Below are 16,246 nucleotides of genomic sequence, written 5' to 3'. Positions count from 1 at the left end.
TCACGACATTGTGATGTTTAATTACAATGTTTTGCTTGGTCTAATCTCATTTGTCTGTTTCTGCAGTAGATGTTTCAACTGGCAGTGATGTACCCAGAATTTGCAGTCTGATGAATTATGTGTTGAGAATAGACACAACTGGGATTTGGATGACAATAGGATTGCAGTAGTCTTGATTTCCAATCTTGATCAAATCCCCCGTATCTGAAACAGTCAAAGACCAGCTAGTCCTTCAAGTCTGGCCATGTCCACATTAAATTTTGATTCTCGCTCAAGCAACACAAGTCAGTCATTGAGCTGTCTGACCATCGTCTTTTATTGTCAATCAACCTCATCATCATACCGACATGATATGTTGGATGTTGCCAGAACATATTTAACAGTCTTCTCACACATCTTGGTACACACAAAAGAAGACAGTTTGCTTTTGTGAATTGGTAACATTGACTTAAAACAACAACAAACAGAGCCAATGTCTCCTGGTTTCTTCTCCACAGTTTCTCTACCCTTCATTCTGTTTGAGCTCTATTTTCACACGCGTTACACTCCCTAGAGCAGATAATTATCCCTTTAACATTATGCTGCCATCACAATGTTTCATGGTATCACTAGTATTGTGCTGAGGCATGAACGCTTAATTTTAGCTCCATGAAATCTGCTTTCTTCGTCTTGGAGTTAAACCTTCCGGCAAACCTCAGTCAAGATTTATATTTTTAATGCACTTTCAGCTTTAACCTCCAAGATCTGTTAAACAACTAAGTTTGCATGCTGTCATTGGTTATATACTTATATCCTATATATTAATGGAAACTATTTATCAAAAAATCATGTGCAATTATGTACACCACATATCACACAAAACAACAAAATCTATGTATATTTACTTTCATGCTTTTAATTCGGAATCTTCAGAATCTACATTCTTAAAGGAAAGTATTCAATATTCTCTCAAATGTTCAGATACATGCCAGTGTCCTTGAACTTGTTTCTCATGAATACTCTGTTGTGTTGGCTTTAAAAATGTAAATCCCAGAAAACACAATCATCCACCTCTTGCCAGGCAGATTTGCTTGAATAGCTTTGGTTCCAAATTGCAGGATAATGCAGAGATCTAAAAATCTCTTTATAATATATTAGTGATATTTATCTCAAATTGACATCACTTCATTTTTTTATTTGGAAATTTTCAGTGGTATGTGAACAGCTAACTGTTGCATGTTTCTGCTATAAAAGTACTGTGTAGAATTTTTAGGGAACAGTCATCTTTCAAAGAGTATCCCTGAAATTGTAAAACACACAAAAAATAATTAATTTCAAGTGTCAATAATTTTTTTGATTCCTGAAAAAAACTTGATCTGCTACAAGATTTGTGGTTTGGGCTCTCAAAAAAAAAAAAAAAAAAAAAAAAAACCTTAAGTCTACAGATGGAAAACAATGTTGTATTGCTGCTCAGAGTACATTGTGGAGACCTATCTCTTTATGCACATAATGTCACTGTTTATTGAAAATTAAAAGATTAGGTTAATGTGGTCAATTTTTCCTCTTGAGGTGCACATGGGTATTACAAGAAAGTACATGCGGATTCTTGCTGATGACAATTCAAACTCTGTAAAATAAAAATGAAGACAAAAAAATTAAGACTGTTGCATTGTAACATGATTGGCTGGATCCTTAGTCATGGTGAAGGCTGATCGATTGCTCATGTTCAGTTTCCCGGATGGGTACACTTAATTTTTGCTTATAAATTTGAGCATGCTGAATAATATTATTTGGTGCTTGGATTTTTCACTTTGAATTTATTGGCATTAGAAACTATACACTTAAATTATTTACAGTTAAATTGTAGAGGCTAAATATTCAGAAACATTTCATTTTGAATCATCCATGTAGTTGTGGGCACATTCAGACTTCTTTTCTTTGTCAAGAAAGCAGGTTAAGGTGTTGAATAAAACACCTGTTTGAATTAGGTGTGGCTATATTAAAAAAGTGGCTATATTATAACACATGAATTACATCTAACTTGCAAATACTTACACTTGCAGTAGCAGTCAAAGTAATATGACTGTTAAACTGGTGTTGACTGCAACTGAAGTCCACCCACAGTTGTGCACAGCTTTGGGTCTTAGGTTACTTTTACTCGTAGTAATACACTCTACTTGGATATCAGATGTAGCAATTGGGTTCCAGTTCACTCAGCCGCTCCACTGGATGGCCTGGTCATGTTTAAAAGTATGACTGATGCTGGCCCAAGCCTCCTGTTGACTCCAGGTGTAGAGTTGCATGTATAGCACCTATGCCAACATTCAGACAGCCCAAATGACATTTCTAGGCCTATTTCTTTTTGTTGTAGAAATGATAAAAAGGGAGGTTCAATATCATCCAGTAAGACTGTAGGGAGAATGGCTCTTTAAAAGGTTTTGATATTTATGTCCTGTCATTGAACTCCAGTCACTTCTCACATTACTCATTAGTTTCCATTTTTTCCATATTGTAATCTAGATGGCTCCAGTCAGGATCGAATTATCATCAAGCCAAACAACAATTACATGTATGTAGCAAAACAATTAACTAAAACACTAAATTACAAAGCAAATGTTATAAAACATGAAAATATGAAGTGCTACTGATTATACTGGCTATTCTCTCACACACTGTTTAGTCCTTTTGGCTAGAGTACTGGGTGCAAGGCAGAGACTCTCCCAGTGAGGGTGCACACATACATGTACTCACACACGTGACATATTCACCTGTGTGTATGCATTTGGAAAATGGGAGGAGAATCAGAGGATTCCCTTACCATGGAGCAAGCATGCAATCTCCACACACACAAGGACCAAGCCGTAAATTGAACTCACAGCCCTGAGGTGTCAGGCCATGCTGCTAACCATCGTACCACCATGCAGCCCATACCCGTTATTAATAATGACAATTAGTCAAAACACTATAGTTTTAACAACTGCACAATAGCAATGAATTAATACATTTGAATATATATTTTTGTTGTTTTACAGTTTATTCTGTTTATTCAGCCTTCTTCCTGTTCTTTCCTGAGTAGCCTGAAAATCCCACTTACTACAATTGTGTCCCTGAGCAAGACACTCTGAGCCTCCAGTACTGCTCGCCTGGTCCCTTCATCGCTAAAGGTAAAAGGAAAACATTCATCTAGACTCTTCTCCATCTTGGCCCCTCGGTGGTGGAATGAACTTCTCAGTCAGAACAGCTCAGTCACTGAGCACCTTCAAACGACAGCTCAAGACCGTCCTCTTTAAAGAATATTTAGATTAACTTGTAACTTTCTTATTGTCGAACTTGTGTACAGAATCTACAACAGAGTGAATAAAAAGATTGTATTCATAGTTGGGGTCCTAGTGAACCGGAATTGATCTCTTCATCGATGGTAACTTGAATGCACTTTGTAAATCGCTCTGGATTAGGGCATCTGCCAAATGCCGTAAATGTAAATGTAAATGTAAATGTACTTAACCCTAAGTTGCTCCAGGGGGACTTTCCCTTTAACTAATGATTGTAAGTCGCTCTGGATAAGGGCATCTGATAAAGGCTGCAAATGTAAATGTACCCTGGGCTGACCTTCACTGACCTCTGTGTGGCTAAAGGAATTGTATCGGTGACACTGTTGCATCTGGGTCATTACATACCTGCAATGCATGTAATGCTAGAAACTCAGTGCTAGAAACTTTGGGGCAATATTGTTGCATCATATAAGATCTTCTGAAGTTTGCCATCACTATCACAATTTAGGAGTGGAGGTAATTACAGTCCTGACTAGGGCATTTTTTTGCTTCTCAAGACAGTTTTACCAAGCTAATGGCATCAAGCACAGATGGCATAAGTTTATGGACATTATCAATCTTCCTTCCTAACAACAATTTTCCATGGCACAGCCAGATGCTTGATACAGGCACATTTCCTGACATCAGAATGCATAACATGCACCAAATCTCTTTGACATTTGCTAATATGCACCCAAACTTTTTCCATGTTATGGCATATTTTTTACTTGCATTTTGCTTGCTTCCGCTCATTACGGCAACACAGATGCATAATTACAAGTGAGCTGCAGTAATCGCAGCACCCTACTTCAGACTTCAGAACTTCAGCCCATGTAGGTCCACTTCACAGGTTTGTAAATGGAAAAAAACAAGTTCTGCCTGTGGCTAGGTAAAATATTTACTGTGTTTTTCTCTTACTTTTCTAAAGTTGTTTTTATTACTCCTGAGTTGTCCTTAATGTTGCATAGATTTTTGCCATAGGGGTCACCGAAATGAGATTTCAATCTTTGCCTTTAATGACCTGTACAGAATAAAGTAAATGCACCAGGATAAATAAAGCTGGCCTCTTGGAAAGGGCCAGGAAATTAAAAATAGAGTGTGGCATAAGCCCCATGAGGAAAGGAGATTGGTGTAGATGTCCTTAAAGCACTCACCAATTAGGACTTTTATACATAATTCAAAACCTTATTACCTCATGTCACAATCAGGACAGGAGGGTATTATGTCTTAGTCTGAAAGGAATACCTTGTAAATGCATGTAGAACAGTTTTATTCATGCTGGGAAAGATCCAGTGAGAGTAATTGATAAATTATTCTTTAAAGAGTTTCCCTTTTAATTACTTTCACATGACCTTCATTTACACTGTGTAGAAATAAATGTAAAAACCCAAAGCCATTTGCAGGACAGTAACCCATTCACGCAGTGTAAGGCCTTGTAAAATACTGGCATCAGTGACAGAAAAAATTTAAATTTTTTTAAAGATTACAGGGTACATTATTTCAAAATGGAGACAAGCACAGCACAGACTGTGGGGCTTCAAATACCTCCTGTATAAATAAATAAATAAAACAAAAAATATGCAAGCTTTTCTGCATGTGAAATTTGCATGTGAGGTATTAACAGGCGTGGGTTTAAATCATCCACAATGAGGAAGCAGCATAAGAGCTTTTAAACATCTGGCCTCTAAACTACATAACAATATCCTTAAAGATCATGTTCTGAGTGACAGAAATAATTCCACGGTAAAAAAAGGGGTTGCTAGTTTCTCTTCGGTTCGTGTCTGGTCACATGCCTGGTCAGAGGGGAATGAAAACACGCTCACAAATACAGGTTGGACCATGAGAAGCATGACGACTGCTTTGTTCTAGTTCAGAACCAGTGCCAATGCTCACCGTCTCTTTAAATTACACTGGGATGTAATGAACACAGATCACTGGCATAGAATCACCTGGTTCACCATAAAATATTAATGTAAGGTGATGGGGATGAGCATGTGGTGGAGAGATGGAAGATGGGTTCTTTAAAAATGTTTTGCTGGTGATCTCCACCTGGTCATGAATAAGGGAAGAGAGATGGAAATAGAAGAGGAACTCAGTGATGAGTCAGCCACAGGACAGGAGGTCTCAGGGAAAGAAGCCAAAATTATTAGCCTCCCTTATGAAATGAGTCAATATTCTCAATTTCCATGAAAATGACCATTAACAAGTGCTTGTTATACTCTATAAATAACAATGTCCACTCTGGGCTCTGTGCCACTCCAGGATCTCGGATTTGGTATACTTGAGGAACTGTTGGACTAATGTTTGTATGCTTTGGATCATTGTCTTATTGAAAGACCCAGCGATGACCTAAGCCTACACCAAGAAGCTTGGTGGCAGTGGTGGCCTAGTGGTTAAGGAAGTGGCCCTGTAATCAGAAGGTTGCTAGTTCAAATCCTGATCCGCCAAGGTGCCACTGTGCAAAGCACAGTCCCCACACACTGCTCCTTGAGCGCCTGTCATGGTTTCCCACTGCTCACCAAGGGTGATGGCTAAATTCAGAGGACACATTTCGTTGTGTGCTATGCTGCAGTATATGACAATCTCTTCACTCACTTTCACTTTTTTCATGATACAATGCACCCAAACAAGGCTGACTCTGCAACATCCATGTGACTAAACAGTCCCGGTCTGATGTGCTGATCTTTGAGTATAGAGGTTCTTCTGGAATGCCCACCATGATGAAGAGCCCTCACACCTATGTTCCTTGAAACATTGACTCCAGAAGACTCCAAACATTGACTCAAGAAGAGGCCAGGTCAGCAGCAATCATCTTGGCAGATGTCCAGGGCTCCTTGCTGACATCTAAGACTATTTTTCTCTCCAGAATTCTTGAAAGCTTACCCTTACGGCCACAGCCGGTTTTGTTTCTTACAGAATTTGTCTCCTTGTACTTCACAATTATACAAGGTACAGTTCCATACACTGTGAATCACCTCTTTCTGAGCTCCACTGATTTCTTTTGCACGGTAACAATAGTCAAGTGCTCTGTTCCTTGGAGTCTTTCTATGCTGACAGAATGTTGTTAGGAAGTCAAGTAACTGCACAGTAACAAGTAACATTTACATAGGCTAATTATTTTTACTATAGTTGATATAAAGTGCTGACTAACTTACAAACATAATTGAGTCTCAATTTGGCTTCACAGATTTCCTACAGCAATACACTACAAAACCAAAAAATGCCAAACATGCCACCTAAATTCTCTTTTACTTGAACTAGTTTATCTTATTGGTTTGTTCAAATTTGTACCGCTGTGTCTCATCTACACTTTATATCTTGTCAGATGTACCACCGGCTGCACCTTTTGTGCACTTGAAGATGGGCGAACTGTCTTGAATCTTGAAATAGGACGTACATGCCACCACTGTACAAGCGTGGTTTCTCCTTCCATTTTTAAGTTTGTTCCCTGCAGCCAACAGTTCAGGCCCTTAATGGTGAAGAAGGTGGTACATGAGGGCAGAGGAAGAGGTGAAACAATTCGGTAATTATCCACTCCTCTTCATGACTGATGTGACACATATCTCAGTCAGCTGCCAGTCAGGCAGCAGGAGGCCAATGACCGCCGAAATATTATGTGCTGTGAACAAGAAAACACGAAATCGCAATGACAGCAGGGCTCCTTTTTGGGGGGAAGGGGAAAAAAAAAAAAAAAAGAACACACAGGACACCACTTTCATAAAAAGCAAGACTTCAAGAACACATTCAGAAAAGATTTTTTACTGCACTTTTGAACTCCTCCGATACAATAAGGAGATATTGATTTCTGTTCATGTAGCACGATCAGAAACAGTTTATTGTGCTAAAACAAATGAGAAATAAAAAAACAGAGCCTTAATGTGGCCGCAAAATTACCAGAACAGGCCATGCAGTTAAAAAAAAACAACGAAAGAATAAAGTAACTGGACTGTAGGGGTAGAAACTGTATAAAAATAGACCATATGCTGATCGACTACAGTGTAAAAGGCAGAACATCCAACATGTACAACCCCCATTTATCACATAATAAAAAATATCATACCTATTTCAAGATACACAATAACAAATCCAATATTTTTCTTTTTCTTTCAAATTTTATATTCTAAAAATAAAATATAAAACACATTTCACAGTTGGAACGGGAGTGTGGGTTACACTGTGGTTTCGTGCTTCCACAAGCCCGTCTTGATGCTGGCCGCACTCTCAGAGTTCCGGACAGACAGGACAGGCTGCCTGCTGTCTTTAGCGGGTCCATTCTGAGACGCCAGGTTCAAGCCGTACGACTTTGGCTGAGTCTCCAGTTCTACAGGTAGGGGTTGGTTAGTGCAGTTTTTACTCTGCCCCTCCCCTTCTCCTCCGTCATCCCCACTGCCACCGCTGCCTAGCCCGTTCACAAGACCGTTGCTCTGACTGTTGGACTTGCTGTTGGCCAGGCTGTTGCTGGAGGCCTTGACCCTGTCAGCATAGCGTGGGCGACGGGGCAGCGTGGTACTGGCGTCGCTGCTGTCCTGCTGCAGCTGGCTTTGCTGCCTCTCCCTGTAGGCCATGTAGGCAGCACGCCGGCTATTGCGGGTGTGATGGCTGTCATGGTGATGGTGCCGCCTTTGGGGTGCGCTCTGAACGCTGCCTTCAACGCTGGTGGGCACATCATACGCATACTCCCGCAACACTGTCAACCGACTGGCTCGGTGCGCTCTCGCCCGGTTCTTGTGGTGCCGGACTGGGTGCCCATTGGTGCTGCCAGTCATGTGGTGGTGGTGGTTGTTGTTGTTGATAGGTCGAAACTGGACTTCCAGTGGCGCCACGTGCATTTTAATCTCATTATCCAATGAATGTTCAGTCAGACTGTTGTCCAGAAGGACAGTGCCATTTGCTGGGGTGGGCATAGCTTTGCACTGGGCGGCCTCAACCTGGAGGTTAGTGAGTTTGCAGCCCTGAGTCGAGTTCCGCACACTTGGGGCACTTTTATTGGTGCAGGACGACTCAGCACTGCTCTGGGCGCACTTTGACACCTCCCCATTGCCCCTAGTGATGGTGCCAGACCCTGCTGCCAACCCTGATACCGGGTAAAGATCATTGACCTGTGCGTCATACTCCCTCCTCCTCAGGCAGCAGGAGCACGTCCAATAGCGGCGCATGTCCTGCCGGTTCACACAATGGTGCATTATGAGAAAGGCACTGAGGACCAGAGCGCTGATGCCAAACAGGCACGCAAACACCAGGTCAGTCGGGCTCTCCAGGGACACAGCCATGCCGCCAAAGACCCACAAAGCAGCATAGAGCGCCAACGTGCTGGCCACACCCAGTAACTGTTTGGGGAAAGTGTGCTCGTTCTCAAGGGCTGACAGAGACAGTGTCTGCGAGGCGGCAACAGATGACGAATCCAAGTGGGCTGCCGCTGAGGCCATGTCGGTAGTCTCGGCAACACTGGTGGCCAGGCGTTGCTGTTCTTCTGCTGGCTCTTTTAGCTCGTAGCGCCGCTCGGGATGCCGGCGCAGTTGAAGCAGGATGCTCAGGAAGTACATGCAGTCTACAAAAACGATGAAGGCTGCGGGGCCGTAGAACGCACCCAGACTGGGCTCCCACGCCATCCAGCAACTGAGAGCAGAGAGAAAAGAGCCAAAACAACATCAGATAAAAAGAATACAATCATTTTGATACAATAATATATTTTAGACTTTCTACATTAGAAAGAGTTTGTGCTCATATTGCAGATATTGTGAAACTATTTTTATATTTGTTTTAGAGGCTAAATAGACTTAAGAAAGCATGTTGATTTCATTTAAAATCTCTGGATGTAAAATGCTATGGGGGGAAAAAATTGCAATATAAAAATAAAATTGTAGGCTTGTTGCACCCCTACGTCCTATACTATTTAATAAGCAAATAAAAAACAAATCAAATAAATATTTTTTCCCCTATAAGGTCTGAGATTCAGATGGTGCCCATTTCCAAATCACTTAGAGCTGTTACACAATCCAAGCAGCTGCCATCAATGCACACCAGACAGAGCAAGTGCAGGAGAGAGAGAGGGAGTGTGTGTGGCCAGGAATCGAGAGTGTCTGGGAAACTGGCAGCCACCGTATTGGGGAGATGTGCAGATCTATAAATAGCGCGCCATAATTAGGTTCTCACAACTTCAGAGAGAGGGAGAAACAGGAGGGAAGTAAGAGAAGAGACACTAAACTTTTCGCCTCCGCTCACTATCCGTTATTCACAAAGCGGGAGCGTGGGTTTGCAGCAGCCTTCATTAACAAAAGCAATATCAGTTATAATAAGACACCAATGAGGAAAGAAGGGTGAAAAACATAGAGCTTCTAGAAAGAAGCTCAGCTAGACACATGGCTATAAGGATCTATATATGCCTATCATGCAGCTTCTGTGGCAGTGGCTCATTCAGCCACTGTTCAGTCAGCTACTATGCTGTTGCCATACAACGGTTTCCATATCTTAAACATGGCAATCAAATCATTTAGTTTATATTTAAAAAAATCTACAGCTCACCTCCCTGACGTTATTTCACATTCACATTACCCTTCACAGAGTAACCCTTCACATTGTTTTTAGTTAGGTAAGGGGACACAAATTATCAACACTCACTATGGGGCGTTGGGGCGACTGCCGTAGTTTTTAATGTTGGCTGCAGCAGTAATACCACAGACAATGACTGGGATCCCTCCTCCAATCAAATAAAACCTAAAAAAAAAAAAAAAAAAGAGAGAAACCATTATTCATTTCACCAATTCTCTTGCCATAGAAGACAAGCAATGACACACTAATCAAGAAGCAGATTTAACTTTTTAATTCAGAATGAAAGTGATGAATTTACTTAATGGTAGCCACACAATAAAGCATTTTAAAAAGCTGATATGCAATATGTAGAATAAAAGCTCTCATTATTTTATCAGCGTATAGAGAAGGCAATTTTGGCCGGTGAAGATCCAGTTTAAAGCAAGGTTGCACCTCCCATTATATGGGAGTTGACCAGATGGCATGAAAGACATTTACCGTCAACAACTAGTCAATGGGTGGGCAAACTATGACTCGTGGGCCACATTTTTAATATGGCCCGCCAAAGATTGGTGTAGAATTGCCCAAATCATATTTATGGCTGCTTCCATTTGACCTCGTCCTACAATGCCTAGAGGTAGTGCATGAGGCACAGATAGAGCTGAAGACCTTTGCCTGAACCCAAAGGGTGATGTGTTTCAATTAGTGTAAGGAAAAATGTAAAAATGGCTGCTGAGAAGGTGAAATGGACTGCATTTTGGTTGCACCAACAGCAACGTCTGGTGTGCGGAATTTGTTTTGACCAAGACGTTAAAAAAAAATGTAGAAATGACAATTTCTTTCCACTGCATGATTGCAATATTTGATTACTGAGGCAAGCTTTCACTGAACCAGGAGGAAGATTGTCCGGCACAACACAATGGAGATGTGCCTGACCGCCCACCTACACTAAACTGTGTTTAACCTCCATGTAGCACACATCTCAACAAGCAACATTGAACTATTTACATCCAACTTGCTCATTTCCCCACTCAGTTCTTCTGCTTCTTATTGTAGCAAGCCTTTCTCCGAAGTGAAGGGTGATCAGCAACACTGTTCCACTAAAAATGAATGTAATTATTAAAACTGAAATGCCTTTTTTTGTGTCTGATATGTATGCATCTGGTGCTGGCCCAGTCCTTCTGTCAAATTTTAAAAGTCAATGGGATCCTTGAGCTAAAAACCTGTCCCACCCCTGAAGTAGGACGTCCTTATATGAAAAGCAGCCTGTTGTGATCTTGTGCAAAAACAGTTGGTGATTTCAGGATTCGAATCAATACCAAAAACATCATCATGGTTATTTATATGATAATGTATGCTTGCTTTATTTAGAGACGTGATTTGAAATGGATTTCGGAAACATACCTGTCCTTTTAACCAGCTTCTCTGCTGACACCGAGTGGTGGAAAGTATTCATAATTATTCAAAAGTTAAGATCTGGCCTGGCAGGTGAACTGTGAGAGATGAAGTACTCTACCTAAGCATGGGCCTGGGTGGTGGAGGAGGTTCGTCCAGCTCTTCATAGGATTTGGCTTTGCGGGTCACCTGTTTGTAGATGTTGCGTGCCGTCACCCCTGACCACAGAGCCGTAGCGAGGGTGGAGTAATGCAGCACAATGCCCACCTAAGGGGAAAAAAAAAAAAAACAGTCTACATAAACTTCAAGCACAGTCAATGAAGGCTCTCAAGGAAGAAACTAAGAATGAATCGACAGTATGATCATTATTTAGATGTAGAAAAACTGTACTTTTAATTAAGAAAAGATAAACGGTGGGTAAACTTTCAAAAATTCCTCTGCAAATATCTCTTTTTAAAATTATTTAATAAACTAGACTAAACATCCTAAAACATGTATTTTGTATTTCTTTAAAATCAGAGAGGAACCCACCGCCTGGCACACGCTGGCGTAGCGCGTCTGGTTGATGCCTCCTACAAACACGCCGCAGGTGAGGAAGATGTGCAGACACAGATTCACTAGCATATGCCAGCACTTCCTACTGACCCGCACAGTCCTGGACAGAATAATTATAATAATGTCATTATAAATGACCAATTGTTTTGCCTTCAACAGACACCTAAACCATTGTAATTAATCTCTGTATTAGGGTACATTAGGGTAAATTTGTATTAGGGTACAGAGAGCCTCTTACCGATGGTGGTAGATGTAGCTGCCTATGACTGTTAACAGACACAGCAGGAGGATGACGGCTGTAGCATAAATAACAGGGTGTAGGGGCGTGACAGTGTGAACTACATCCTCTGATCCATTCAGGTCCTAACATACATACACGCACACACACACACACAAATGAATCCACACAAACATATGAACACATTACAAGGCTCTTATGAGACCTCTGAACAAAGCACATCTGTGGACACCATATGTGCATGTGTACGGGTGTCATTGTGGGTCGATGAGTTTGTCTTTCTCTCCTCACCATGAGCACAGCGTAGTTACCCAGCATGTGACAGGAGATGCTGGTGAAGTTGTCATCCTGGTGTATAATGCGGCAGCCGTCTGACTGCCAGCCCCCCTGGCCGCCCAGCAGGCTGAAGTTCCAGTGGGCGGCCACTGCATCAGATCCGTGGGCGAAGCGGCGCATTGTGGCGTTCACTGGGCTCTGCAGGCCTGACAGCGGGAAACCCTCTGCCAAATCAATTCACACAGACACACGATGGACATAAGTGTCACATCCGCTCTAAAAAACACTGGGAACTATCAGGTGCAGTACAGGCTTAGATTAATGCTTTTTGAAACTTTCAAACTTAAACATTATATGCCGGTGATTACAAAAGTGTTCACAATTACATTATATACAGTGCAACCAGAAAATATGAACTTTTCCACATTTTGTTCTGTTACAGCTTTATTCCAAAATGGATGCATTTTTTCCTCAGAATTCTAAACACAACACCCCATAATGACAACATGAAAAAAGTTTACTTGAGGTTTTGGCAAATTGATTAAACATATAAAAGAGAAAGCAGGATAAAAAAAAAGAGAAGCAGAGAAAGCAGGGTGGTAGCCTAGTGGGTAACAAACTCCAGAAGACCCAGGTTCAAATCCCACTTACTACCATTGTGACCCTGAGCAAGACACTTAAACCTAAGTTGCTCCAGGGGGGACTGTCCCTGTAACTATTGATTGTAAGTCGCTCTGGATAAGGGCGTCTGATAAATGCTGTAAATGTAAAGCACATGTACATAAGTATTCACATCCTATTTACGGTAAAATAATTAATTTAATCCAGTAACATAATAAAATGTGGAACAAAGTGATGCACTGTAGCACAGCATTTGCTATTCAATTATATCACCCAGTAGACAAATGTTTACAGAATTAGGCAGGCTTGTTCCATTAATTATTTTGGGTTTATCAATAATACTAATTTAATCAGTAATTTATCAAATCTGTTCCTGATCAGTTTTTATTGACCGTTTCCTTGAAAATATACACAAGATAATGTGCAACAATTATAAAGCAAAATAATAAAATGAATATTTAGAAGCGAAGAGTAAACCTCATCTTCATCAGGTTTATGTGTAAGTTCTTAGTGAAGGGGAAATCTTTACATTTACATGTTAATCATCAAAAGACTCACAAACCCAGGTCCTGATCCTGATCACAGAGTCACTCACTTACCGATCTTGGCAAGTAAAATGGGAGTGGCCACGCTCCTCCTCCTGCCGTCATCCGCCATTACAGTAGAGTTGCGGGAGGGTGGGAAAAGTTTGCCATTACGGAAGGCCAGAAGCTGAAGTTTGTACACAACATCGTCCACCTGACCAGGCCCAGACAGAGAGGAGAACAGAGATGGAGGCAGCTGGAGTGAAGCTTCTATTATGGTGTTCTGAAAAGAAAAAAAAGATAGAAAACAAGGCTATTATTTAGATTTGGATTTCAGTGCTGGCCAATAAAAAATGACTACAATAAAAGGACAGCATGGTAAACAGACCTTCAGAGCCAAACTGGAGAGGGTGCTGACGTTACATTTCAGGCTGAGCTGGCGGTCCAGGTTGATGTCTGGATCGCGAGATGAGAAGTGTGGCATTCCAGAACGTTCCAGAGTGACCTTCTGGAACAATGTGCAGTTTAGACCGTTGAAAGTACTGGCTTTGATTGGCAGAGCTTCCAGTGCAATGTTGTGGGAGGTCTGTATTGACAAGAAAAAAAACAAAAAAACAACATAATGGTGTAAAATCTCTCCCAGAATTTTTAACATCTCAAGTCATTTGGATTTCACCATTATAATCAATATCTTGTATAGCGCACTGTACTGTTGGTATAGTCTTTATTCTATTGTTTTTTAGTTGCTGCTCTTATCTTCTGCTGTGACGATGTGAATTTCCTACTTGTGGGACTAATGAAGGATTATCATATCTGGTAACAATTTGAGGTGTGAACCTTCACTGGTCTCACGATTTGATTTGATTACGATCATCAATGCCTCGATATTGATTGCGATGCAACCCATACATTTTCTCAATGGTCACGTTATGTTGAGATTCTCTAACTCCTTTCCGAACTCATACTGAATGCAGCAAAAAAACTTTTTCTAAACTCCTGGTAAGACAATGTCATGTTGTAGATCTCTGAACACTCAGACATGCACACTCCAACTCGGAGTGCCGCTGTACTCAAATCAGGCAGCCACAGTCACTACCAGCACTACTTTTTAACAAGAATTTTCATGCCACAGCCAGAAAATCACCAATGTTCTGCACTGCATTAATGCAGAATAGTTTATACGATTAATTTAAACACCCCTAGTAACAATGTGACATTATATTTAAAAAAATAAAACCTTACTGAGATAGTCATTATTCTGATGAATAAATTGAAACAATAAGAAAGAAAATGTCCTGCATATAAAGTAACTTTGTTACAGTGGTAGCTCACTCACGGTGGAATAACCCTGGTTCCCGCTGGCCAGGCGATACGCAGCGATCCTCTGCAGGCACTCCACAATGCGAGAGCAGGCATGTGCCTCCCTCTGAGCCAAAAGCAGCACCCGCTCGTCAGCCAACATCAGGTTACTGGAGATGTCAACCATCACATCACCCAACTGAGAGAGAGGGCAGAGAGTCAGCATACAAATATGAACATACTGTTGCACAGGGCTGATTTCCACAGTCAGTCCAGCTGAACGGATGGTAAGGGTTCTTCTGGAAAGTCAAACGACCTTCTGTAACTTTTCACAATGAGAATCAGTAATGCAGATGCAGATTCTAACTATGCAGCTTCTAGATACCATAGATCTGAAACCTGAAAAACAAACTAAATATATATAATTCTAATGAAAATGATTTAAGCCTGACTAGAATATTCCTAAATAAATAAATAGTTTATGAAGTGGCTCGGTGTACAACCCTCTTTTAAATGAAACAGCTCATAACTACCAATATATTGGCCCGATTATGAGACTTTGAATACAAGACTACTTACCCTTCCTCAAATAAATTTGGAATATTTGGAACCAATTTGTTTAGACCAAAAACTTGTTTAGACGACAACAATATAATAAGTTGCATAAGTGAGCCAAAATGGTGTGTGAATAATGATGAGCTAGTTGTATTAAATTCTGTCTACAGCTCTACAGACTCTTTTCACCATGCCTGGTGTTGAGTGACATGGTAACTCACAGTGCAGGTGTTACAGGATGAACCTTTCCCCTGAAACATAACCAATGCTGAGAGGAAACCTGACGCTCCCATTCCATACAGCAACTTCAATGTTGCCCCAGCTCTGCAGACAAATCCCTCATTCCTGATCTTATCTCCTTCCCCTGCTTCCCACGCTTCCATGGATTAAATGGGACAAGGCAGCTTTGTATCCAGAAAAGCCTGGTAACTCTGAACTATACGAGCAGTATATAGCATAGTGAATTTGACTATTTTAGGTTTTCCAACACCTTTAACGCCCTCCTTTCAATAGCCAAACAGCAACCACCCCTGCTTTACCCACCTCTCTGTATTTCTCAGCAAACTTCCCAAACTTCTCAATCATCTCTGCCACGAAGATCACGTCCATTTTGTCAGAGAAATTGGCCGCCTCCACAGTGTAGACCAGCAGCTGTCGAGCTGTGGTGACAGCATTGGTCAGGTTCAAAGGCATCTGTCACAAAAAATATAGCAATTGAATTGTACCAGATGTAAGGACTGTTCATCCACTAGGAACAGACTAAATTATAAAAATATTATATTTAGCAAACTATTTTCAGACTGGTGCTTAGCTCAGCGCTACATGTGGGGCTGGGTTGTTAAGTGTGTGGTCAAAGGAGTCCTCAAGATTTATAATCAATTGATAAAAAAAGGAAACAATATTTCATGATGTTTGTGCATGTGCTGACAAGGTTGAGCTGTCAATCATTAGGTTGAACTCCAGTT

General features: G+C 41.1%; 1 protein-coding gene across 1 annotated transcript in view; it reads right to left on the bottom strand.

The window, feature by feature from the left end:
- Window positions 1-7,098: 7,098 nt before the first annotated feature.
- Window positions 7,099-16,246, bottom strand: part of adgra3 (adhesion G protein-coupled receptor A3) — a 32,880-nt gene continuing 23,732 nt past the window's right edge. Inside the window, exons 10-19 of the mRNA XM_028994049.1 lie at window positions 15,825-15,974; window positions 14,764-14,925; window positions 13,816-14,013; window positions 13,503-13,710; window positions 12,298-12,506; window positions 12,007-12,131; window positions 11,745-11,868; window positions 11,335-11,480; window positions 9,909-10,004; window positions 7,099-8,906 (exon numbers count right to left, since the gene is read on the bottom strand). Coding sequence (XP_028849882.1) covers window positions 7,460-8,906; window positions 9,909-10,004; window positions 11,335-11,480; window positions 11,745-11,868; window positions 12,007-12,131; window positions 12,298-12,506; window positions 13,503-13,710; window positions 13,816-14,013; window positions 14,764-14,925; window positions 15,825-15,974 — 2,865 coding nt within the window. The 3' untranslated portion in view covers window positions 7,099-7,459. The remainder of the gene's footprint in view (window positions 8,907-9,908; window positions 10,005-11,334; window positions 11,481-11,744; window positions 11,869-12,006; window positions 12,132-12,297; window positions 12,507-13,502; window positions 13,711-13,815; window positions 14,014-14,763; window positions 14,926-15,824; window positions 15,975-16,246) is intronic.

Source organism: Denticeps clupeoides, chromosome 1, assembly GCF_900700375.1.
Source record: "Denticeps clupeoides chromosome 1, fDenClu1.1, whole genome shotgun sequence".
Classification (NCBI taxonomy): domain Eukaryota; kingdom Metazoa; phylum Chordata; class Actinopteri; order Clupeiformes; family Denticipitidae; genus Denticeps; species Denticeps clupeoides.
The sequence above is the reverse complement of the archived record's forward strand: the minus strand, read 5'-3'. Positions and strand labels throughout refer to the sequence as shown.